The 24,095-nt window shown below is 39.3% G+C and overlaps 1 protein-coding gene across 13 annotated transcripts in view; it reads right to left on the reverse strand.

Annotated features, from left to right (window-relative positions):
* NFIA (nuclear factor I A) overlaps positions 1–24,095 on the reverse strand; it is a 373,135-nt gene that overhangs the window by 98,844 nt on the left and 250,196 nt on the right. For all 13 annotated transcript variants that reach the window (XR_014235007.1, XM_082357481.1, XM_082357488.1 and 10 more), the window contains one exon: positions 19,403–19,530. Coding sequence is in view for 12 of the 13 variants with exons in the window: in XM_082357481.1 (XP_082213607.1) it covers positions 19,403–19,530 (128 nt within the window). In the remaining variant the exon portion in view is untranslated. The remainder of the gene's footprint in view (positions 1–19,402; positions 19,531–24,095) is intronic.

Below are 24,095 nucleotides of genomic sequence, written 5' to 3' on the forward strand. Positions count from 1 at the left end.
AAAAACATAAAATCAAAAGGAAATAGCTGTGCACAACTACGTGAGTCAGTTTTGGAAGCAAAATGACATATCAGAAAAGAGTATTCTTTGTAAAGTTGCACTTCTGATTAATGCTACATTCAACAGAAGAGACGGTGTCTGTCTAATTACGCTGAACACTTATCAGAGAGGGATTAGCAGGACGTTTCTGCTCACTGTCATTCTTTGTGACAATGTAATGATAGATCCGTTTACTTAGGAGTGGAATTATTAAAAACTGTGCTGTTTTCTTAACTGTCTTCATATCTTGGAAATATTTTACTAAAAATTACTTATCTGACGTGAAGGATAAATGCTTGGCAAAGCTTTTCATATCAATTAAGTAGATGAGGTAGTTCCATTCAGTCACAGCCTTTGTTGAGTGTCTTATGCACGTTTGCTGAAACTTGATCGCCATAACACTTTTATATTGGAGTTAATGATTCACCCTTTTTTCTCCTTGTCTTATTTGTCCAAATCCTAAAGTTTGGTTTTCACTTAAACTAAAAACTGCTCATGGCCGACATTTTCTCTGGAGTCATGATTTAGCACTTCTCCTTCATATTCACACCTTTTTTTGGAACCCAACACAAGCATCCAATTTTATACAGACAACTCCCCACGGGCCAGTCAGAATGGGATGCTAGCAACATACCATCTTTTGCATCTTTTCCTACTAGGATAATTAACTCTAGAGAGTGTTTATCAGGAAAAGGTCTTTATGCACTATAAAAACAAAAAAGCAAACCACATTGGACTCTTTAAGTAGGCCGGCTACACCCAAGCCAAAGGACTATCTTCATATGTATATAAACAGACAAAACTAGGTTCCTCTCCTTTTTTTTCGTTCTACTTACCAACCCTGAAATGACAACTGTCACCAGTTGAATGTGAAAAACAACGAAATATCCATATTGAATGTAAGTTGCTGAACCTCTCCCACAAGGGAGAGTTTATTTCTCCGGCTTTGGTCAACTTAAGACAACTAACTATCAATTAGTCCAAGGGGCAGATAATGACATTTATAACAAATATATCTCTGCAAAAGTCTCTAAATGTGTGGCTAGGATAGAAATTTATGTGACCCAATATAATAATTACATGTTATGAAGATTTTTTTTTTAACTAAAGGCATGTAAAGGCTTCAGTGCCAATGGACAAACTCATAAAAATATCAAGCACATCAAAAGGAGAAAAGTTACCAGTTAAGTCTTCTGAGGATACGATTTCTTTTCTGAAGAAAAAAAGAAATCACCCACTGGCAAAAAGAACTCTTAAAATTAGAAGCAGGTGTCATTGCTATGAAGTGATAAATATCAAAGAATAGCTGGCCCTGAAAAGTATTCTTATGCATCCCATACTACTTTTAATCCTCGCACGTGTATTTTGACATCAGAACACGAAGCGCTGCTTATGCAAGTCCCTAAAGAGCGCTAAAACATGAGGTGCTGCACAGCCATTTTGAAAACCATCTCTTCACTCAGGTTCACGAAATGGCTGAAAGGCAGATGGCAAATTCTAACTGGCATTAAGTCATAAGCAATCATGACATCCTAGAATTCATTCATCTTAGAAGCTAATCACAGTGAAGTGATTTCTGGGTTGGGATAGCTAACGCTGCAGAATAATCTGGTACCGCAGAGGACACTTCAGATTAGAAATGGATATTGGGTTGCCATTCCTTGAATTCCTAATGACTTGAGTGCAAGGATGCAAATGAAAACTTTACGTCTCATTAGATACAAAGTGGAAAATCCCTAGAGGTTGGCATGTTTCTTCAAAATGAAGGACAGTAAGATGTTTGGACCACATTAAAATCCGGAAGAGCTGGAGCCGCATCTGAGTGAACATTCACCGCTGTCTGTGAAGCCCTTCTCCACAGTGGCTGGAGACCCTGGACCACAGCACAGAGTCCCTCACTCCAAACAGACCAGAGAACGAGGAGCCAAAGTAACCCAATATTTAAAAATCAAAAGCTTCAGAGGGGGATTTTTAATTGTTACAAAAGGGAGATCAGTAATGCTTGACTCTGAAGAGGCAAGCTGCATAATTGTATTTAAATGGGTTCAGTTATTTTACCAGGGTTTAATATTTCATCACTTAGAAATAAAGTGACTTTTTTATTCCTGAAGTTTTCTCCTATTTGAGAGACATACTTTGCGATTCAGTGCAGGAAAGAACCCTCTCCATTTTAGTATTTGGTGGGTTGTTCAGGAATCCATCAGGAAACAGTCCCTGATTTACTACGTTGATGTGAGCGTTTCTCGTAATCTTCTAGGATGTAATTCACCCATCGTCTCAATATGGGTGCCATGTCTTTGATTAATTGATGAGTTTATGATGTATTTGAAATCCTTGGATGGATAGAGTGGGATAAATAGGCATTATTGTAATCCTCCGCCGAGCAGGAAGGCGACTGGGGTGTGCACAGCCACGTCAGAAACTGCTGCACAGCACGGGCGGAAAAGCTATTCCCTCCTGAGACCTGCGTGCACCTGAACACTTCTTTCCTCCTTTTCTCCCCCATCCCCATAGAAAGCCCCTTAATTCTAGAGTATGAAAAGCCGATTTTATTAAAAACACTGGTGGCCAAAATAGAACTCTATTCCCATATAAACGGACAGTGTCATACTTGATTATTTAACATTTAAATAGAATCATCAGTATGTAGGACCGAGACAGGGAAGTAAGTCTGCAAATAGTATTATTAGTGATCTGTATCACTTTTACAAATTGAACATATATGTACATATGCACATTATATCTATACATATATGCACATAGTTGTCACATATATACATGTAAATATATAGCTACATATATAAAAATATATACAGATAGCTTAGAACAATGTATGGCCCATGGTAAGTGCTCAATAAACATTAGCCCTTTCTAATATAACACATATATTTACATTTTCAGCAGCATTCCAATGACAAAATACAAATAAATTTATCTTTTATTGTTAATCAGCTTGTGGCATTACTCATGTCTATGAAATATCTACATTGTGTTCATAGAATAGACCAGAGGAAGTAGGAACACTTCTTTAAGAAGTATTTTTTCTCTTTATATCAGAGGTTAAAACTACCTTCTGTTTGAGTTCTACAAATATTTATTAGTATTTATTAGATAAATAAAATCTGTTAGACAAAGGAGAATCAACACAGGACATTCTTAGGTAAGTCTGATTATCTGTCTATCTGTCTATCTATCTATCTATCTATTTATCTATCTATATCTTTTGTTTCTCCTCTTCCAACTATACTTTCTGGTTACTTTTCCCTTTGGTGAATTTAATCTCAATTCAGAATAATTTTGTTTCCTCTGAGTAAATATTTGCTTAGATTCTGCCCATTTTCACTATCTACAAGTCAGAACACTGCTTTAGGAAGGGGTTGAGTCCATGGGTGCAGAAAGCTGTATCTTTTGCTGGAGTAGGATGGCATTGCCTGGTGCGCTTCCAGAGTGTTTCCTAGCACATCAGCATTCTACCTGCTTCTCAGAGATAAAGAAAGATAAGACTCTGACAGTATGAAAGGGAGGAAACAGGGACCAGCGTTCACTGATGCTCCTTTAATAATGGAATGGCTGATGCATTTGCTTTTTCAGTTACAGCAGAGGATGGTGGTCTAAGCCAGCGAATCAACTCCTAACCTATGTGACACTTAGCGTGCTCGATACCTTGCAGAACTGGGTATTGGTTTAACCAGTTACCTGTCCTTCTTCACTGGGCTAGAAGGCTTGTCTTATCTATTTTTATATGCCCTCTACCATCTTGCACAGTGCTTTATATACAACAGACGCGGACATGTATACTAGGGTTTCAATTTAATTTCATAGTTATCTTAAACTCACATAGCACTTCAGCATTTTGAAAAAGGGATAGCTAATATCTGTATAAAGCTTTATGTTTATAAGTATACTTTACATTTATTAAAAATACTCCTATGTCTGGTGTCATGCACAATACCTTTCACACAGCTGGTGCTTAATAAATGGTAGTTCCTTTTTTTTATTATAATCTCATCTGATCTTTTCAAAGCTATGAGTTAGGAAGGCCAAGGTGTTTTACAGAGCCCAATGTTGACATATGAGGAAATGAAAATTCAGAGAAGTCGTTTGCTAAAAATTCCAGGCTTGTTCATGACAGAAGACAAGAATTGGAGGCTTTTGAATCTTAATTGTACTTTTCTCCTCTTTATAATACATGCTACTTTTCTCTTACTTTCTCCATCCCCAGCAAGCCTATGAAGATTGTTGTGGCTGGAATGAAATTTGCTTTTTTTTTTTTTTTTTTTTTTTGGCTGCATTGTGTCTTCGTTACTGTGCGCGGGCTTCCTCTAGTTGCAGCAAGCAGCGGCTACTCTTCATTGAGGTGCGCGTGCTTCTCATTGTGGTGGCTTCTCTTGTTGCGAAGCATGGGCTCCAGGCGTGGGGGCTTCAGTAGTCGTTGCATGTGGGCTCAGTAGTTGTGGCACACAGGCTCTAGAGCACAGGCTCAGTAGTTGTGGCGCACGGGCTTAGTTGCTCCGCGGCATGTGGGATCTTCCTGGGCCAGGGATCGAACCCGTGTCCCCTGCATTGGCAGGCGGATTCTTAACCACTGCACCACCAGGGAAGCCCCTGAAAATTACTTTAAAGCTCCTCCTTACAATGTGCTAAATAAGGCCACTCGATGAGCCAGCTCTTTGCTACCTAAGACTCAGGGGCTGTACTGAAGACAGTGATAGGAACAGGGGAGGGAGGAAGATTTCCCGTGTAGACCTAAGGTATAAGACACACTTTTCCTTCCTTCTTTCTAGCATACTTACACAGCTTCATTTTCAAACATGAAATAAAAAATTTGGCGACTTGGGTAATTTATTTACTCAGATAAGACCAGCTGAAATACTGCATCTGTTTTCCTGGGAGCTTCTGTATTCACGAAATCGTGCATCTGAGTTCTCTGATGCAAGTCGAGCTGTACTCATTCACTCAACAGATGTACGCAGCGCTCTGCTTCCTGAGCACTTTGCCCTCCTCAAAGGACAAGATAAGACATGTGCGGTCTCCATCTTATTCTTTTTTTTTTTTAAAGGATTTTTTAAAAATTATTTATTTATTTTTGGCTGTGTTGGGTCTTCGTTTCTGTGCGAGGGCTTTCTCTAGTTGCGGCAAGCGGGGGCCACTCTTCACCCATCTTATTCTTTATTTAGTTATCCAACAAATCTTGGTTGAATGGTTACCATGTGCCAGGTACTATAACAGGCTTCAGGTATACAATGGTCATTTTTTGGACCATGTTCTACCATATCTGCGTATTTGACAAACACACACCCACACATATATAGTGTATGTGCACGTATGTGAGAAGAGTATTTCTTTTTTTCTAATAGGTAACGTTTTAGACTCCAATTAGAATAGGTTGTTTTAGCGCCCCTTTTTTGGCTTTAAAAAATAGCCTTGATAAAGAAAATTCGGACATTTTTGAAGGGTAGTTAAGGAATGCTCATTTTGTAATATAGCTTTCCTTTCATAATACCTTATTTGGATGAAATTTCTCTGCTAAAAGAGGGTCACTGAAGAGCAGGAACCCTTGTTACCGTAGTGGTGCTCCCAGTGCACCAGCCTCTAAGAGCAAGTGCCAATACTAAAGAGATAATGGGAGACCACGTTGTCACATAATGATGATTTCCCACTGCTCTATAAATGTAGAAGAAAAGCCAAGGCATTGATCCTATGGCAGTGTTCTGTAACAGTGACTCTTCCTATTACAGCAGGAGATTGTGGGAGATTTAATCATTTCCCCTAATACATGGCAGTACAGCTGAGTGTCCATGATCAATGTACTACAGTTACTAGTCTGCTGCCTTTTTCTTGGCATCGATAATGGGGCTCTGCCTATGCTTCTCAGCTACAAGTTTAAGTTGGCAAACTTCCCCCACTCCTACAACCGATGAATGACTGTTGACAGTCAAATTAGGACTAGCAGGGTTGGGAATCCAAGTGAACTTATTATGGAGTATTGAAAATTACAATGAACCAACATAAGTCTGCAAAATCCAATTGTGCTCCTAGCAGTTGTGACACTGAACTTTCATTCTAAATGTCCTGGGCTGCTGGTTGACGAGATGTTTACCAAATATTCTGCTACAAATGCCTTTAAAAATGTATTTCCTGACTTAATAATTGTGATAAGAATAGACAGTATGCTATCACAGTGCTTAATTTTAACCTTCAAAAATGAGGGCTGCTAAGCCTTTGGGAAGAAATCTATCTCTGAAAGAAGTTTATCTCTGAAAGTTTTTAAGAAAAGGACTACAGCTAAACTTACTACTTACCAAATTTGACTTTAAAACTTTTCACTGAACTATTTAGAACTTCCAGCATCTTGGCTAAAGTAATTGGTGTCTGTTAATAAGGTTTTACAATCACAAAATAATTGAAGGCATGCTAGAGTTCTGAATATTTTCCTACAGGAGAAAAATTAAGGAGTAAGAGGCTCCTGTTTTCAAACACAGAACTAAATTTCACTGAAAAAGTCCTATAACTTCATGTTTTTTCACAATAAAAAATATCTTTTAACTGTGCTGAAATTGACTGGTATGTATGTCTCAAATGCAGAAAGGGGTGCAACTCAGTAATCCATGAAGCCCACTGAACCCTCGGATGAGTCAATTCTGGGGACACAGACAACCTGAGAAGTTTCACAGGACAGCCACAAAGCTGGCTTGCAAGATATATGTATCTTAGAAAGAAAGGTATATGAAGAACACTTAAATTTATATATATACCAATGATTGAAAGGCTAAGAGACATCACGTCTCACTTTCAAGTGTGTGAGCGTTTCTCATTTGGGTTCCAATGGAAACCCAGTTTCGTTGCCTCCTTTTGAGGACAGTGTCCCTAATTCTAAAGTCAGCTCTCTCCTTTTACTCCAGTAGCATTTAATCCAACCACCATGAGCTGGGTAGGGTTTGTCTCTCTCAATAATTCTAATGATACTTCACATGATTAAAGAACATTAATTTTAACAAAGGACTTTGGCATTTGGAACAGAAGTTCAAGTTCATCATTTGATTGTTGTAACTTTGCGACAGAGATGGGGCAGAAACAACAGTGCCCATCTTACAGATGGTGACTGACAATGGAGGAAATTTGGTTTGCCCTTGAAGACAGGGACTTGACGGGGTCATCTTGTAACTACTCTGTACTGTACACAGTCAGCACTTAATAAAGATTCAGTGACTTGGCTCGACTTGAACTATACTGATTAGATGACCAGCTCTTCTTCTCCATGCACTTCAACTGGAGGAAGATGAGAGAGGCAGAAGAGAGAAGTTTCTTTCTTGTACCGAGGTATGAATCACTGTGTGAGGGTACCATCTTCTCTGATCTGTCTGAAAATAGGCTAGATTTCTATCTATCTAGAAGAGTGTTAAAGGCATTCCTACTTAAAGTAGGGAGAAAGCTTGGGGGAGCACAACACTGAAAGTTCAAGTTGCCGCTAGACAAGGCAATGATTGAGTGGTGAGAGTCTACATAAAGGAACAATCAGAGGAGGAGCTTAGATCGGGGCTTTTCAATCCCTAACATTTATAAGTATCACCCAGAGATCTTGCTAAAATTCTGTGGGCCTGGCTAGAGCCTGAGATTCTGTATTTCTAATAAGCTCCCAGGTGATGCTATGTTGCTGGGCCTCAGACCACACTTTGAATAGCAAGATTAGACCTCACGTGATACAGATCTCATAGTGTCTCATATGGGTGTTACTTATGCTTGTATAAAAGAAAATTTCACGTGGAAATCTTAAAATTTTCAGACATAAATCAAGAAGGTTACATAAAACATTCTATAAAGATTCACTATTGGGATTCTTGATATAGAGCTTGTGATAACGAATTATCTTTTTTTTTAAAAAGTATTATCTTAGAAGACAATAAAGTATTATCTTTTAAAAAAAAGGTTTGATTCACTTAAAGGAATACCCTTTAAGGTGAGGGATACTTGTAATAAAATTTGTTAACACTACCACTTGTCAACAGGGCCCATGGTTGAGCCTTAGCAATTGTTTTGCTTACTACTTGCTAATAATTGGATTTGACTGAATAACAGCCTACAGATTGAGAATATAGTAAACATCAATTCTGAGAGAATTACGGGTGGCCAAATCTGCTTTCAGATTTATGGAAAGCACCCAAATTCCCTGCTTTATGGGCTTCATTCATTCACTCAATCAACATTTATTGAGTACCTATTATGTGGCAGACTGTCACGGACGCTGGGGGTACAGCAGTGGAAAAGACAGACTCAGCCCCACTGCTCAGAGTGTATATTCTAGAGGGAGAACATATGATAACAGGAGATAGTGGTATGAAGAAAGGAAAGCAAGCAGGGTTATGAATTATAGGATGATGCAAGAGAAACAGCAGCTATTTCAGATCACTAGAAGCCTCTCTCATAAGGTATTATTTGAACAAAGATCTGAATGCTGAGGATTGTTTGATTTTATGAGCAAAAAATGGTAGATATTTCACTTTGTTAACAGTTAATACCGTTTGCTCATATATTATATCCTATGCGTATTTAATAAACCCACATTCCTTCTCTGGCCTGGGTGCATGACAAGGGTTTGGGATAAGGAAAGTGGGGGATTTTTCAGGTCTTTCTGATGAGTAATTTTTAAAATTTTTTATTGTAATGCTTTATATTTAAATACAAGCTCAGGACATGAGACCTTAAAATACAAGCATAAATGTTTAGGGTAAAAGAGGTTATTTTGTCTTCTGGGTACAGAAGACAAAACTTATACTCCGAAATCAGATTTAGGTTGAAATTTGGATTCAGGATCCACAGGTTTACTATCTCTGTGGCGCTGGGCAAGTCACCTAATTTTTTATAATTCTCAGTTTCATCTCTACAGAGGCAAGCTCATTCTACTTGCATGATTTAGGGCAATTAAAAAAAACCCCAAAAAACCTGGTACACAGGAGGTACTTAAACAATTTATAACTATAATCATTACCATGTATATGAAAGCACCATGTGCAGCGTCTGACCCAGTGTAGGCGCCTGCCTGTTGGTTTCCTTCCTATTTATTTGCATTATCAGTTCCTCTGCAATTTTTCATTTGTACAGATAAACAAGAGTTGATGGTATGTGCACTTTTGCTTGATAGAATTTCATAGGACTCATTTCATCAGTGCATGATTAGCTTCAAAGCTTCGAATCTAACCCAGTTTTGAGATAACTGGGAAACGAAACTAAGTGGAAAGAACAAATGCAGCATTGTAAGAGAAGCAAAAGTCAGCTTGAGGTTGTCTGATGTTTTTAAACTAACATCATCTTTAATCTCCTATGCCCCTCTTCCCAGATAATAAGAGCTGTGCACTAAAAGTGCTGAGATAAACTAATGGGGAACAGGATACTACAAAAGACATTTGAAAGAGCCCATGTAATTTACTGCATGTCTGGTTTGTTTTACTTTCCAAAGCCTTCCTGTTGCTCCAGGAAATTTGTCTCTTCTGGCAACCTTCGGCCCTCTTTTGGCCGGGGAGCACTGAAAAAGCATTTGAGGGCAGGTAAACAAGATGCAAAGCTCTCTGAGTGAGGAATAAGTACAGGCCTTGCTTCCTGGGTCACATCTGAGGCATAAACAAAGTATCCTTTAGTACTTGCTTGAGAGAATTATCCCAAATGTAGGCAACCACGAGGCTGCTGGTGCCTTCAGATATACATAACTGCCAAACACGTTCTGAAGGTAATTTACATGCGTGAATCACTAAAAGCCTCCTACTCAATGAACTGTACCCCTGGGGAAAAGCTATGCAGGCCCGGATCAGTGTGGGAACAACATAAGGGTGTCCTCTGTGCCAAAAAGGGGATTGGGCTGCATGGAAAATCCCCAAAAAGGACCATCTGGCAGCATAAATTATCCATTTAAAATGGCTGGTGTGAGTTAATGACACCAAAGTCACCACGAACATGTACAACATCCTTCAGCTGAGTTTTAATGTCCCATCAGGCCATGTTTCAATTATGACTTTCTACGCTGAATATGGCCAAATGTAAATTTATTCACTGTCCTCCCCCACCCCCTGCACATATACCATGAAACTGCATTTTTCTGTAAAGAAATAGGGATAGAGAATGGGGCATCAGTGCAGGAATACAGTATAATTGTGGGGGATTTCTCTAAAAATATAAATTTTTTTCTTAGAGAGCCCCCCTACAAATATACACTTTCCCTCTCTCTCTCTCTCTCTCTCTCTCTCTCTCTCTATATATATATATACACACATATATATGTATAGTATATACACAGTATATTATATGTACATATATGCTATATACATATAGTATAATACGTAGTATTATTACCATATATATATATCTCCTCCCAAAAAGGATTTAGCCATTAAATTTTAGTTATTTAATGACCACAAAGGATATAGGTATTCACATGTTAAAATTTATGGTTAGTTGAATCATAACATGCAGAGAAGAACAGAATTACTCTGAATAAAAGAGTCACTAGGTCAAGGTACTCTATATTCACCGTACTCTCACTGCCCCCAGATATGCCCCAAAGGAATCTACCTTGACAGGACAGGCTTATGGTGGAGGAGCTTCATGTACATCGACACAACGAAGCACCTCAGTCTGTATAAAACCACATCAGTATGACCCTCAAGCACAATGTCCCAAACTTATATATTTTGATTCTGATTTTCACAGAAGCAGGTAAACTGGCCAGGACTTTAATTGGCCTTTTAAAAAGGGTTCAAGGAACATTTAGATCTGTAAATTTTTTAATAGCACATAAGCTTCTCATTGGCACTATCCTGAGGTCGCGCGGATGATGCATTTGGCAGCCTAGGTGGTCAGCATGTTCATTTAGGCCTGGGTGTATTTCTTAGTCGCTTTCAGTAAACTGGCATGAATGTCAGTGTGGAGTGAAGCTGATGTGTGGCCTTCGTAGAAGACCCACCACACCTTGAATGCTGTGTTGATAACACTTAGAAAATGGCAGCACCAGAGGCTAATTCCCCATCCTTGCGCCTCCCATGTCACCACATAATGATCTTCTTTTTTTTCTTTTAAATAAACTTTATTTTTTTAAAACTCTAGATTTACAGAAAAAAATGTGACGACAGTACACAGAGTTCTCACATACCCACACCCAGTTTCCCCTGCTACAGACACTTTACATTACTATGGTATGTTTATTACAATCAGTGAATCAATATGGATACATTATTGTAAGTTCACACCTGATTCCCATCTTTTCAGTTTTTACCCACTGTCCTTTTCCTGTTCCAGGATCCCATCCAGCACCGCACACTACATTTTGGGGTCATGCCTCTTTGGCCTCTCGCGGCTGTGGTAGTTAGTCAGACGTTCCTTATATTTGATGACCTTGACAGTTTGCAGAGTAGAGGTCAAATATATTGTACAGTGAGTCTCAACTAGTATTTGTCTGATGTCCTTCTCATGGTTAGTCTAGGGTTATACTTTTTTTTTTCTTTAATACAGCAGGTTCTTATTAGTTATCTATTTTATACATATTAGTGTATACATGTCAATCCCAATCTCCCAGTTCATCCCACTACCACCCCCGCACCGCTTTCCCCCCTTGGTGTCCCTACGTTTGTTCTCTATGTCTGTGTCTCTATTTCTGCCTTGCAAACTGGTTCTTCTATACCATTTTTCTAGATTCCACATATATGCGTTAATATACGATATTTGTTTTTCTCTTTCTGACTTACTTCACTCTGTATGACAATCTCTAGGTCCATCCACATCTCTAAAAATGACCCAATTTCGTTCCTTTTTTATGGCTGAGTAATATTCCATTGTATATATATACCACTTCTTCTTTATCCATTCATCTGTCGATGGGCATTTAGGTTGGTTCTATGACCTGGCTATTGTAAATATTGCTGCAATGAACATTGGGGTGCATGTGTCTTTTTGAATTATGGTTTTCTCTGGGTATATGCCCAGTAGTGGGATTGCTGGGTCATATGGTAATTCTATTTTTAGTTTTTTAAGGAACCTCCATACTGTTCTCCATAGTGGCTGTATCAATTTACATTCCCACCAACAGTGCAAGAGGGTTCCCTTTTCTCCACACCCTCTCCAGCATTTGCTGTCTGTAGATTTTCTGATGATGCCCATTCTAACCGGTATGAGGTGAGACCTCACTATAGTTTTCTTTTTTTTTTAATTAATTAATTTTATTTTTAAAATTTTGGCTGTGTTGGGTCTTCGTTGTTGTGCACGGGGTTTCTCTGGCTGTGGTGAGCGGGGGCTACTCTTTGTTGCAGTGTGTGGGCTTCTCATTGCAGTGGCTTCTCTTGTTGCAGAGCACAGGTCCTAGGCATGCAGGCTCAGTAATTGTGGCGCATGGGCTTAGTTGCTCCACAGCATGTGGGATCTTCCTGGACCAGGGCTTGAACCCGTGTCCCCTGCATTGGCAGGCAAATTCTTAACAGCTGTGCCACCAGCGAAGCCCCCTCACTGTAGTCTTGACTGTATTTCTCTAATAATTCATGATGTTGAGCAGCTTTTCATGTGCCTTTTGGCCATCTGTATGTCTTCTTTGGAGAAATTTCTATTTAGGTCATCTGCCCATTTTTTGATTGGGTTGTTTGTTTTTTTAATATTGAGTTGCATGAGCTGTTTATAGATTTTGGAGATTAATTCTTTGTCCATTGATTCATTTGCAAATATTTTCTCCCATTCTGAGGGTTGTCTTTTCATCTTGTTTATAGTTTCCTTTGCTGTGCAAAAGCTTTTTAAGCTTCATTAGGTCCCATTTGTCTATTTTTGTTTTTATTTCCGTTACTCTGGGAGGTGGGTCAAAAAAGATCTTCCTGTGATTTATGTCAAAGAGTGTTCTTCCAATGTTTTCCTCTAAGAGTTTTATAGTCTCTGGTCTTACATTAGGGTCTTTAATCCATTTTGAGTTTATTTTTGTGCATGGTGTTAGGGAGTGTTCTAATTTCATTCTTTTACATGTAGCTGTTCAGTTTTCCCAGCACCACTTACTGCAGAGACTGTCTTTTCTCCATTGTATATCCTTGCCTCCTTTGTCATAGACTACTTGACCATATGTGCGTGGGTTTATCTCTGGGTTTTCTATCCTGTTCCATTGATCTATATTTCTGTTTTTGTGCCAGTACCATATTGCCTTGATTACTGTAGCTTTGTACTATAGTCTGAAGTCAGGGATTTTGATTCCTCCAGCTCCATTTTTTTTCCCTCAAGATTGCTTTGGCTATTCGGGGTCCTCTGTATCGCCATACAAATTTTAAGATTTTTTGTTCTAGTTCTGTAAAAATGCCATTGGTAATTTGATAGGGATTGCACTGAATCTGTAGATTGCTTTGGGTAGTATAGTCATTTTCACAATATTGATTCTTCCAATCCAATAACATGGTATATCTCTCTCTCTGTTTGTGTCATCTTTGATTTCTTTCATCAGTGTCTTATAGTTTTCTGAGCACAGGTCTTTTACCTCCTTAGGTAGGTTTATTCCTAGGTATTTTATTCTTTTTGTTGCAATGGTGAATGGGATTGTTTCCTTAATTTCTCTTTCTGACCTTTTGTTGTTAGTGTATAGGAATGCAAGAGATTTCTGTGCATTAATTTTGTATCCTGCAACTTTAAAAAATTCATTGATTAGCTCTAGTAGTTTTCTAGTAGTGAATGGGATTGTTTCCTTAATTTCTCTTTCTGACCTTTTGTTGTTAGTGTATAGGAATGCAAGAGATTTCTGTGCATTAATTTTGTATCCTGCAACTTTAAAAAATTGATTAGCTCTAGTAGTTTTCTGGCAGCATCTTTAGGATTCTCTATGTATAGTACCATGTCATCTGCAACAGTGATAGTGTTACTTCTTCTTTTCCAATTTGTATTCCTTTTATTACTTTTTCTTCTCTGATTGCCGTGGCTAGGACTTCCAAAACTATGTTGAATAATAGTGGTGAGAGTGGACATCTTGTCTTGTCCCTGATCTTAGAGGAAATGCTTTCAGTTTTTCACCATTGAGAATGATGTTTGCTGTGGGTTTCTCATATATGGCCTTTACTATGTTGAGGTAGGTTCCCACTATGCCCACTTTCTGGAGAGTTTTTATCATAAATGGGTGTTGAATTTTGTCAAAAGCTTTTTCTGCATCTATTGAGATGATCATATCGTTTTTATTCTTCAATTTATTAATATGGTGTGTCACATTGATTGATTTGCATATATTGAAGAACCCTTGCATCCCTGGGATAAATCCCACTGGATCATGGTGTATGATCCTTTTAATGTGTTGTTGGATTCTGTTTGCTAGTATTTGGTTAGGAGTTTTTGCATCTATATTCATCAGTCATATTGGTCGGTAATTTACTTTTTTTTATAGTATCTTTGTTTGGTTTTGGTATCACGGTGATGGTGGCCGCATGGAATGAGTTTGGGAGTTTTCTTTCCTCTGCAATTTTTTGGAAGAGTTTGAGAAGGATGCATGTTAGCTCTACTCTAAATGTTTGATAGAATTCACCTGTGAAGCCATCCGGTCCTGCACTTTTGTTTGTTGGAAGACTTTTAATCACAGTTTCAATTTCATTACTTATGATTGGTCTGTTCATATTTTCTATTTCTTCCTGTTTCAGTCTTGGAAGGTTATAACTTTCTAAGAATTTGTCCATTTCTTCCAGGTTGTCCATTTTATTGGCATAGAGTTGCTTGTAGTAGTCTCTTAGGATGCCTTGTATTTCTGTGGTGTCTGTTGCAGCTTCTCCTTTTTCATTTCTAATTTTACTGATTTGAGTTCTCTCCCTCTTTTTCTTGATGAGTCTGGCTAATGGCTTATCAATTTTGTTTATCTTCTCAAAGAACCAGCTTTTAGTTTGATTGACCTTTGCTATTGTTTTTTTTTTGTTTGTTTCTCTTTCATTTATTTCTGCTCTGATCTTTATGATTTCTTTCCTTCTACTAACTTTGGGTTTTGTTTGTTCTTTTTTCTCTAGTTCCTTTAGGTGTAAGGTTAGATTGTTTATTTGAGATTTTTCTTGTTTCTTGAGGTAGGCTTGTATTGCTATAAACTTCCCTCTTAGAACTGCTTTTGCTGCATCCCATAGGTTTTGGATCGTCGTGTTTTCATTGTCATTTGTCTCTAGGTATTTTTTTATTTCCTCTTTGATTTCTTCAGTGATCGCTTGGTTGTTTAGTAACATAGTGTTTAGCCTCCATGTGTTTGTGTTTGTTACATTTTTTCCCCTGTAATTTATTTTTGATCTCACAGCATTGTGGGCAGAAAAGATGCTTGATATGATTTCAATTTCCTTAAATTCACCGAGGCTTGATTTGTGACCCAAGATGTGATCTATCCTGGAGAATGTTCTGTGTGCACTAGAGAAGAAAGTGTAATCTGTTGTTTTTGGATGGAATGTCCTATAAATATCAATTAAATCTATCTTGTCTACTGTGTCATTTAAAGCTTTTGTTTGCTTATTAATTTTCTGTCTCAATGATCTGCCCATTGGCGTAAGTGAGGTGTTAAAGTCCCCCACTATTATTGTGTTACTGTCGATTTCCTCTGTTATAGCTGTTAGCATTTGCCTTATATATTGAGGTGCTCCTATGTTGGGTGCATATATATTTATAATTGTTATATCTTCTTCTTGGATTGATCCCTTGATCATTATGTAGCGTCCTTCCTTGTCTCTTGTAACATTCTTTATTTTAAATCTATTTTACCTGCTATGAGTATTGCTACTTCAGCTTTCTTTTGATTTCCATTTGCATGGAGTATCTTTTTCCATCCCCTCACTTTCAGTCTGTATGTGTCCCTAGGTCTGAAGTGGGTCTCTTGTAGACAGCATATATATGGGTCTTGTTTTTGTATCCATTCAGTGAGCATGTGTCTTTTTGTTGGAGCATTTAATCCATTCACATTTAAGGTAATTATCGATATGTATGTTCCTATTACCATTTTCTTAATTGTTTTGAATTTGTTTTTGTAGATCCTTTTCTTCTCTTGTGTTTTCCACTTAGAGAAGTTCCTTTAGCATTTGTTATACAGCTGGTTTGGTGGTGCTGAATTCTCTTAGCTTTTGCTTGTCTGTAAAGCTTTTGATTTCTCTGTCAAATCTGAATGAGATCCTTGCCGGGTAGAGTAATCTTGGTTGTAGGTTCTTCCCTTTCATGACTTTAAATATATGGTGCCACTCCCTTCTGGTTTGCAGAGTTTCTGCTGAGAAATCAGCTGTTAACCTTATGGGAGTTCCCTTCTATGTTATTTGTCATTTTCTCCTTGTTGCTTTTAATAATTTTTCTTTGTCTTTAATTTTTGTCAGTTTGATTACTACACGTCTCGGCATGTTTCTCCTTGGGTTTATCCTGCCTGGGACTCTCTGTGCTTCCTGGACTTGGGTGGCTATTTCCTTTCCCATGTTAGGGAATTTTCAGTGATAATCTCTTCAAATATTTTCTCGGGTCCTTTCTCTCTCTCTTCTTTTGGGACCCCTATAATGCAAATGTTGGTGTGTTTAATGTTTTCCCAGAGGTCTCTTCGGCTGTGTTCACTTCTTTTCACTCTTTTTTCTTTATTCTGTTCTGCGGCAGTGAATTTCACCATTCTGTCTTTCACGTCACTTATCCTTTCTTCTGCCTCAGTTATTCTATTGATTCCTTCCAGTGTATTTTTCATTTCAGTTATTGTATTGTTCATCTCTGTTTGTTTGTTCTTTAATTCTTCTAGGTGTTTGTTCCTTAATTCTTCTACGTCTTTGTTAAACATTTCTTGCATCTTCTCGATCTTTGCTTTCATTCTTTTTCCAAGGTCCTGGATCACCTTCACTATCATTATTCTGAATTCTCTTTCTGGAAGGTTGCCTATCTCCACTTCATTTAATTGTTTTTCTGGAGTTTTATCTTGTTCCGTTATCTGGTACATAGCTCTCTCCCTTTTCATTTTGTCTGTCTTTCTGTGAATGTGGTTTTTGTTCCACAGGCTGCAGGACTGTAGTTCTTCTTGCTTCTGCTGTCTGCCCTCTGATGGATGAGGCTAGCTAAGAGGCTTGTGCAAGCTTCCTGATGGGAGGAGCTGGTGGTGGGTAGAGCTGGGTGTTGTCTGGTGGGCAGAGCTCAGTAAAACTTTAATCCACTTGACTGTTGATGGGTGGGGCTGGGTTCCCTCCTTGTTGGTTGTTTGGCCTGAGGCAACCCAACACTGGAGCCTACCTGGGCTCTTTGGTGGGGCTAATGATAGACTCTGTGAGGGCTCACGCCAAGGAGTATTTCCCAGAACTTCTGCTGCCAGTGTCCTTGTCCCCACATTGAGCCACCTCCACCCCCCGCCTCTGCATCAGGAGACCCTCCAACATTAGCAGGTAGGTCTGGTTCAGTCTCCTGTGGGGTCACTGCTCCTTCTCCCTGGGTCCTGATGCCACACTACTTTGTGTGTGCCCTCCAAGAGTGGAGTCTCTGTTTCCCCCAGTCCTGTCAAAGTCCTGCAGTCAAATCCCGCTAGTCTTCAAAATCTGATTCTCTGGGAATTCTTTCTCCCATTGCCAGACCCCCAGGTTGGGAAGCCTTACGTGGGGCTCAGAACCTTCACTCCAGTGGGTGGACTTCTGTGGCATAATTGTTCTCCAGTTTGTGAGTCACCCACCCAGCAGTTATGGGATTTGATTTTATTGTGATTGCGCCCCTCCGACCATCTCACTGCAGCTTCTCCTTTGTCTTTGAACGTGGGGTATCTTTTTTGGTGAGTTCCAGTGTCTTCCTGTTCATGATTGTTCAGCAGTTAGTTGTGAATCTGGTGCTCTCACAAGAGGGAGTGAGCGCACGTTCTTCTACTCTGCCATCTTGAACCAATCTCTAAAGATTGAACCAATCTCTAAAGATCTCCAAGATCTAAAGATCTTCTTATGTGTCTCTTCCCCACCCCCACTGTGAATTCCTTGAAAGCAGGAGCCATAGCCTTCCCATTCATCCTTGAGTTCCCAGAACCAGGCATAGTTCCTCATCATGAGAAAAGTTCCCAGTGAAGGTGTGAGTGAATGAATGAATGAGCTGGGTGAAAAGATTAGGTAGAAGTAAGGCAAAGTGAGATTTTTGCATTTTAGTAAAGTGAACAAGATAAAGGACTTAGACAGTGGGCCCTGAGGTTTTGTTTTGTTTTTAATTATCATATAGCAAAACTGCCTGGGGGTTCAGGAGTGGAAGGCATACTTTTCTATGAATGTTAACACATGTATAGATTCCTGTCCATCACCACCACAAACAGGATACAGAACAGTTCCATCATCCCCCAAATCTCCCTTGTGCTATTTCCTTTATAGTCACACCCTCTGAGGATTCTCTTTTGATATGTTAGAGAGGAGGGAAAAGAGTTAAGATCTGAAGATAAAGGGGTTCAGAGATTTTCTTGGCGCTTGTCTGTTTTTGCAGGGAATTACTCTGAGGCACGGGTTGGGGAAATTTTTTCAAACTTACTGTGCTAGGTGTGATTCATAGACAGGTTATGTATATTACCTCATTTAATTCTCAAGAGCACTGACATAGCTATTATTATTGACAGATTATAAAAATGGGGACAATTAGTTTCAGACAGGTTAGGTAATTTGCCCATAATCACACAGCCAGCAGGAGCTGGAGTCAGGATTATACTCTGCCTGTCTTTTTCCAAAGCCCACTCTATTCTCTACGGCATTTGACTTTGCATATCGAGGAAGCCACTGGAGAAGATTTCCCCTTGCCCATGTGGAGGTTAGACACTGAGAAAAGTTTCAAAAAGCTTCTGCTATCAGAATTAGTCACATTACTCAAGACTCCAGAGCCAAGACTAAACTACCCCAGGAGGTTAAACTAGCGGTCATCATTTGCTTAGTCCACGAAAGAGGGACATAAAGATAGCTGTTCCTTCTAAATAGAAAAAGAATCATGACGAAATCCAGTAACAGGAAAACATATTTAAAAGTCTCCTCATTTTATAAAGATCCAAGTACAAGCTATCACACAGGGAAACCATTCTACCTTTCTAATGTTATCAACGCAGTTGAAAAAGTTGATAGATTTTTATTTTGACTATTAAAAGATAAAACCAGACCCAAAAGGCAATTAGTATAAAATGAAAGCAAAGGCAAATGGAACGCTGGATTGCAGTGTAGGTGAAAAGATGTAAGAGTAGAACACCCTACACACCATTCTCAGTCTTTCATCTCAGTTAAATGGCATCCTTGCACTACCACCCTTTCATAAAAGCAGCAGTCAGGTACAAACACGTGTTCACGTGGAAAAAGTCCACTGCTCTGAGCTTGCCGCGTTCCCTTTTTGCCTGGCGTGGGCTCCTACGTATCTTGGATTTTACAGGGGCGGCTGCAAGCCCACTGCCCAGACCGCTTACCTGGCTCCACTTCATGCCACCCGCTGGACTGACTTCCGCTCCCCGGGGAGCGCCCTTGGCCTGTGTAAAATGGCTCTTCACCAGGACTGTCCATTTCATCCTCCACAGACTTGAGGCGCTTTGTGGAGCTGAAATAACAAAACGGGTACATGTTTAAAAGTCATCCAAAGCACCTTTCTCCTGGACATGGCACCTCTGGTGGAAAGAAAGCCAAGGGAGGAAGCAGTTGGGCAACTCAGTGTAGTTCATGGGCTCTCTTTAGGCTCCTGTTCAGTTTAGTGAGTCACTGGATGTGGAACAAAGTCTTGGGTCTGTGTTGTTCCAAGTGTCTGGGTTTGATTTTTATTGTCACTCGAGTTTCTGCTGCCCCCCACCTCTGGCTCCTTTTTCCTTTGAGGAACGGGTGGCTGGCACCGGCTCCTGTCTCCACCTGGAAGAGTCAGTAGTTAAGCTCACATTTGCATCTCCTAGAGCAGTGGCTGGGGCGTAGCCGTCAGCAATGTCCCTAGACATCAATTCAATCCCTTCTGGCACCCCAGAAAGGAGAAAAATCAGGGCGCATGACCCTTGAAGAAAAGCTCAGATTGCTGTTTGGTTTTTTGCCATGTTTTCTCATCTTCCATTTAGATCTGTTCATTTAAAAAATACTTATTGCACAGGGACAGCAGGCCAGGTACTGATCTAGGCACTAGAGATAAAACAGTGAACAAACAAGATAAAAATAGAAGGAAGGAGTACACTTCCTTGTGTGGATAAGGGACATGGAAAAAAGAGTGACCCAGTGACTTTTATGCGCTTTCTCTACAACAAAATTACCAAAATAAAATTCTATGCCATCAGGGTGGGGATTTTTTAGTTTTGCATAGGTATGGTTGGGACTTTCCAGAATATATTCTATTTTCTACCAGTTAAAGGACTGAATTTCTTTTCCTCCCAATTTGAGACTTCAGGAGTCAAAAGGTAGTGAAATGCTACATGTTGCTAATGTTGTTCTCATTGTGTTAACTGATTATGTCACTAACATACCAGAATTGGTAGATTTCATACCTGGTGCAAGTGCTTGTTGGGAAATCTCTTCCTCCTGTGTCAGGGTACAGAATTTTTAATATGTGTTCATTCATCAAACACTTACTGTGCACCTCCTGCATGCCAGGTGCTGTGCTAAATGTTGCTATATTGAAATAAATCAGACATAACCCATCTCCATGGGGTTTAAAATCTCATGGATGAAGACAGAGAGGTAAACAAAATTGTGCAAAGAGAAATACAGGTATGATGATGGAACCACACAGAGGTTACAGTGGGTTCTTTGAAGGAGGAAGGAAAAGTGATACACAGGGAAGGTCGGGAAAGGCTTCCCATAGTAGATAGTTCCTGAAATGTCTGTAAGAGAGTGTCAGGAGATGGGGCAGAAAGAAGGACAGGGCAGAGACAGGCTGTTATTCAACTGATGCACCCCTCAGGCGGCCATTCTGGATTTTAAAATACTGAAATGCTTCTTTACCAGTTGGCAAAGTGCCATTGTCCCATGCCCCATACATTTCCCCCAACCTTGTCATCTCATCTTTGTGCCAGAAAAGACTCATGATCCCAAACCTAAAGGGTTAAGGTCTGGCACATCAGGGGGGCATTCCAGGACTTCACACTGTGGCAGGGCAGGTCTGTCCTAACCGGTATGCTTGAGTCACACAGGTTATCTGCTATTTTGAACATCACTCCAGGAGGGAGGTGCCTATCAGGCACTAACAACACCATGAGCGGAGTGTGACACGTGCAGAGAATTGGCAGGTGTTTGCTATGGCTGAAGTAGCAGGAGGGGCGGAGCAAAAGAAGGGTATAGGGGTTATAGAAGATATTGTATGTCTGGACTTTATCCTATAAGAAATGGAGACTCCCTGAAAAAGTCTAAACAGGGAGTGACATCAGAGTCATCTGTTAGAAAGGTCACTCTGGTAGTTGCACAGATGATGGCTTCTGAAAAGCAAAGGGAAAAGAAGGGGATGGAACCTTCCCCAGAGAGAGAGTTAAGAGGCTACTGCAGCAACCTGAGTAAAAAAATGCAGAGGGCCCAGTTCAAGGCACAAATTTCTAGTTATTAAATTTGGCATTCCAGGATTCTTAGTCTTTAAGTTCTATTTTCATTAAAGCCAGACCACGGGAAAGCAACCTATCTGTAGCATGCTAGCTTAGTACCCAAAGGAAGACCCTTTAATAGCTTATTTAATGTTCTTTGCTTGGCTTTCCTTGAAGTTCAATGCAAAAGAGCCACTCAAAGAACTTTTCTGTATTTTATGTAAAACTGCATCTAATAGAAGTCATTTATAAAAGGATATACACACAAAAATTCCTCCTAATACATAAAACCAGAAAAAATATGGTCTCTTAAAATGAATTTCTACTGTTTCCTTTTATTAGAAAATGTACATTATATAACCTAGTGTTTCCCCTTCTTGCCTTGGCAACCAGGAATTTCAGGGCTAAACGCAAGGCAGAATTATCTGGGTTCACGTTCCTGATATAATAATCTCTCCTATCTTTCCATATGGTTTCTGTCCTCTCTATATTTAATACTATCTGTTGTGTTTTTAAATTGAAAGCCGCTTGAAATAATTTTGGAAGTTGGAAGAATACAAATTGGAACCAAAATAAATATTTTCCTTATGTTCCTTGGCAAATAAAAGGTAAGACATGCATATTCTGATAAAACTGTGAGATCTGTGGGGAAGGAGACTATCAGGTTTTTTGTTTTTAGGCTGTTTTTTTTAATCTCTAGTGCCTATCACAGTATCTGACTAATAACAGATGCTCAAAAACTGCTGAATTGGGCTACAGATTTATTTATTTATTTATTTATTCATTTATTTTTTGGCTACAGATTTAGAAACAGTCATATGAGTACTTGTGACAAGGATTCGCCCAAGTGTCATGACTCAGTGAGATCCCACCCAAAAGGCCAACTTCACTGCCCGTCATTCTCCCATTATTAATACTTTCCTGAGTTTCTAAAGCTTTTGATTTCCTTGGTGTCCTCTAATAAAACGCAAATAATACTCATGTAGTTATTAAATCCTAAAGGAGAAAGAATCTGTAGATATTAGCTGACCCTTTAGTTTGAAAGCAAGGACTGTCAAGGGTTGATACAGGATAAATGTTTGGAAGTGGAGACACAGGTTGGAGGAGAGAACAGGATGCAGGAGGGAAGGAAATTAGAAGTGCCAGGAAGGATGAGTGGAGGGCTTCCAAGACAAAGTTTACTGACTTCACAAACTTGACAGTTGATTTATCTTGATGAAGTTCTTTGGGATCAAAAAAGTATATACTATCCCAATTTTTACACTACCCTTCTATGATTTTGCAGATGTTTACTCTGAAGGGGTACAGAACCTACAGTTAATGCTTATCAGTCTTCTTTAGTTTTTTTAAATTTAGAAATGAATCAGTCATTAAGTTTGGTTTCTTGCTCTTAACTTTCTAACACACTGATTCTACTCTCCCAGAAACACTTGAGGAACACTGGAAAGGACCAGTAAGATCTCTATATAAGAGAGAGGATAAATACTCCTCCAAGCAGTCTCTCTTGTGTGTGGAATTTGTTCTGTTCCTATCAATTCTACCTCGAAATTAAGGTAAGACTACTACCTTCATTCCAAATATTTGCTTAATTCCTACTACGTACAAAGCCTAGAAGCTTTACCCTGTCCCCACAAAACAGCAAAACACATCTTTCCTGAGTGTTCCTAGTGCCCTGAACTGACAATCTCCATTCATTTGTTAGTCTCCACCTCGAGATTGCAAAGCTCCTGTACTTGACTTTACATCCACAGTGCCTAGGGCAATATCCTTGGGACCTAATAAATGTTTGTTGCTGATTTAGAAGACTTAGACACTGTTCTCTAAGGGATTTACAGTCCAGATGGGGAAGCAGGACCTGTACATAACTCAAAGATGATAATAATAATTCAAAATAGTAAATGTTCAGGAAAAGTAGAGATGCTGGATATTCCTTTCTGGGGGCTTCCCATTCTATTGTTCCTTACTAAAAGAGTGAGCCTCATTCCTAAGAGGATTCAGTGTGAAAAGAGCATGGTTTTAAATTTCCAATAGACCTGAGTTTGAATGTAGACTCTGCCATTTACTTGGTCTGTCACCTTGGGCAAGTTACTTAACTTCTCTGAGCTCTAGGCTGACCCACTGTTAAATGGCAACACTGTCTATATTGTAAAATTACTGTGAAGATTAACTCATATCAGGGATGTAAAGCACCTAATACAGTGCCTGCCACAGAGCAGGTGACCAATTAATAGTGGCACAGCATGAACAAATATTGATTGGTTGATGAACTTTTCTATATGTAAATCTGGGGCATTCTTCTGGGCACATTTTCTCACCTGTACACAGATAATTCTGCTGAGTCTATATAGTTAAAGAATAATTTTAAAAGAATCATCTTAGGAGAGCCTAATGTGAGCAAAACAAACATATTACCAAGTTATTAACTACTGATGCTGTTTATAATTAGCACCTTATCAGGGTTAGTTATTTGCAGATTATAGGAATGACACTAGCCTTTTAAACAACATTAGTAACCAGGTTTCCACACAGAGAATCACAACAAAAGGCAACAAAACAGCTGGAGAAGTTGAAAGGATATTTGGGATGTCCACGGTACATACGCAGCACACATATGAAAAAC

This window comes from Balaenoptera borealis (genome assembly GCF_965194805.1).
Source record: "Balaenoptera borealis genome assembly, chromosome: 1".
Taxonomy (NCBI): Eukaryota; Metazoa; Chordata; class Mammalia; order Artiodactyla; family Balaenopteridae; genus Balaenoptera; species Balaenoptera borealis.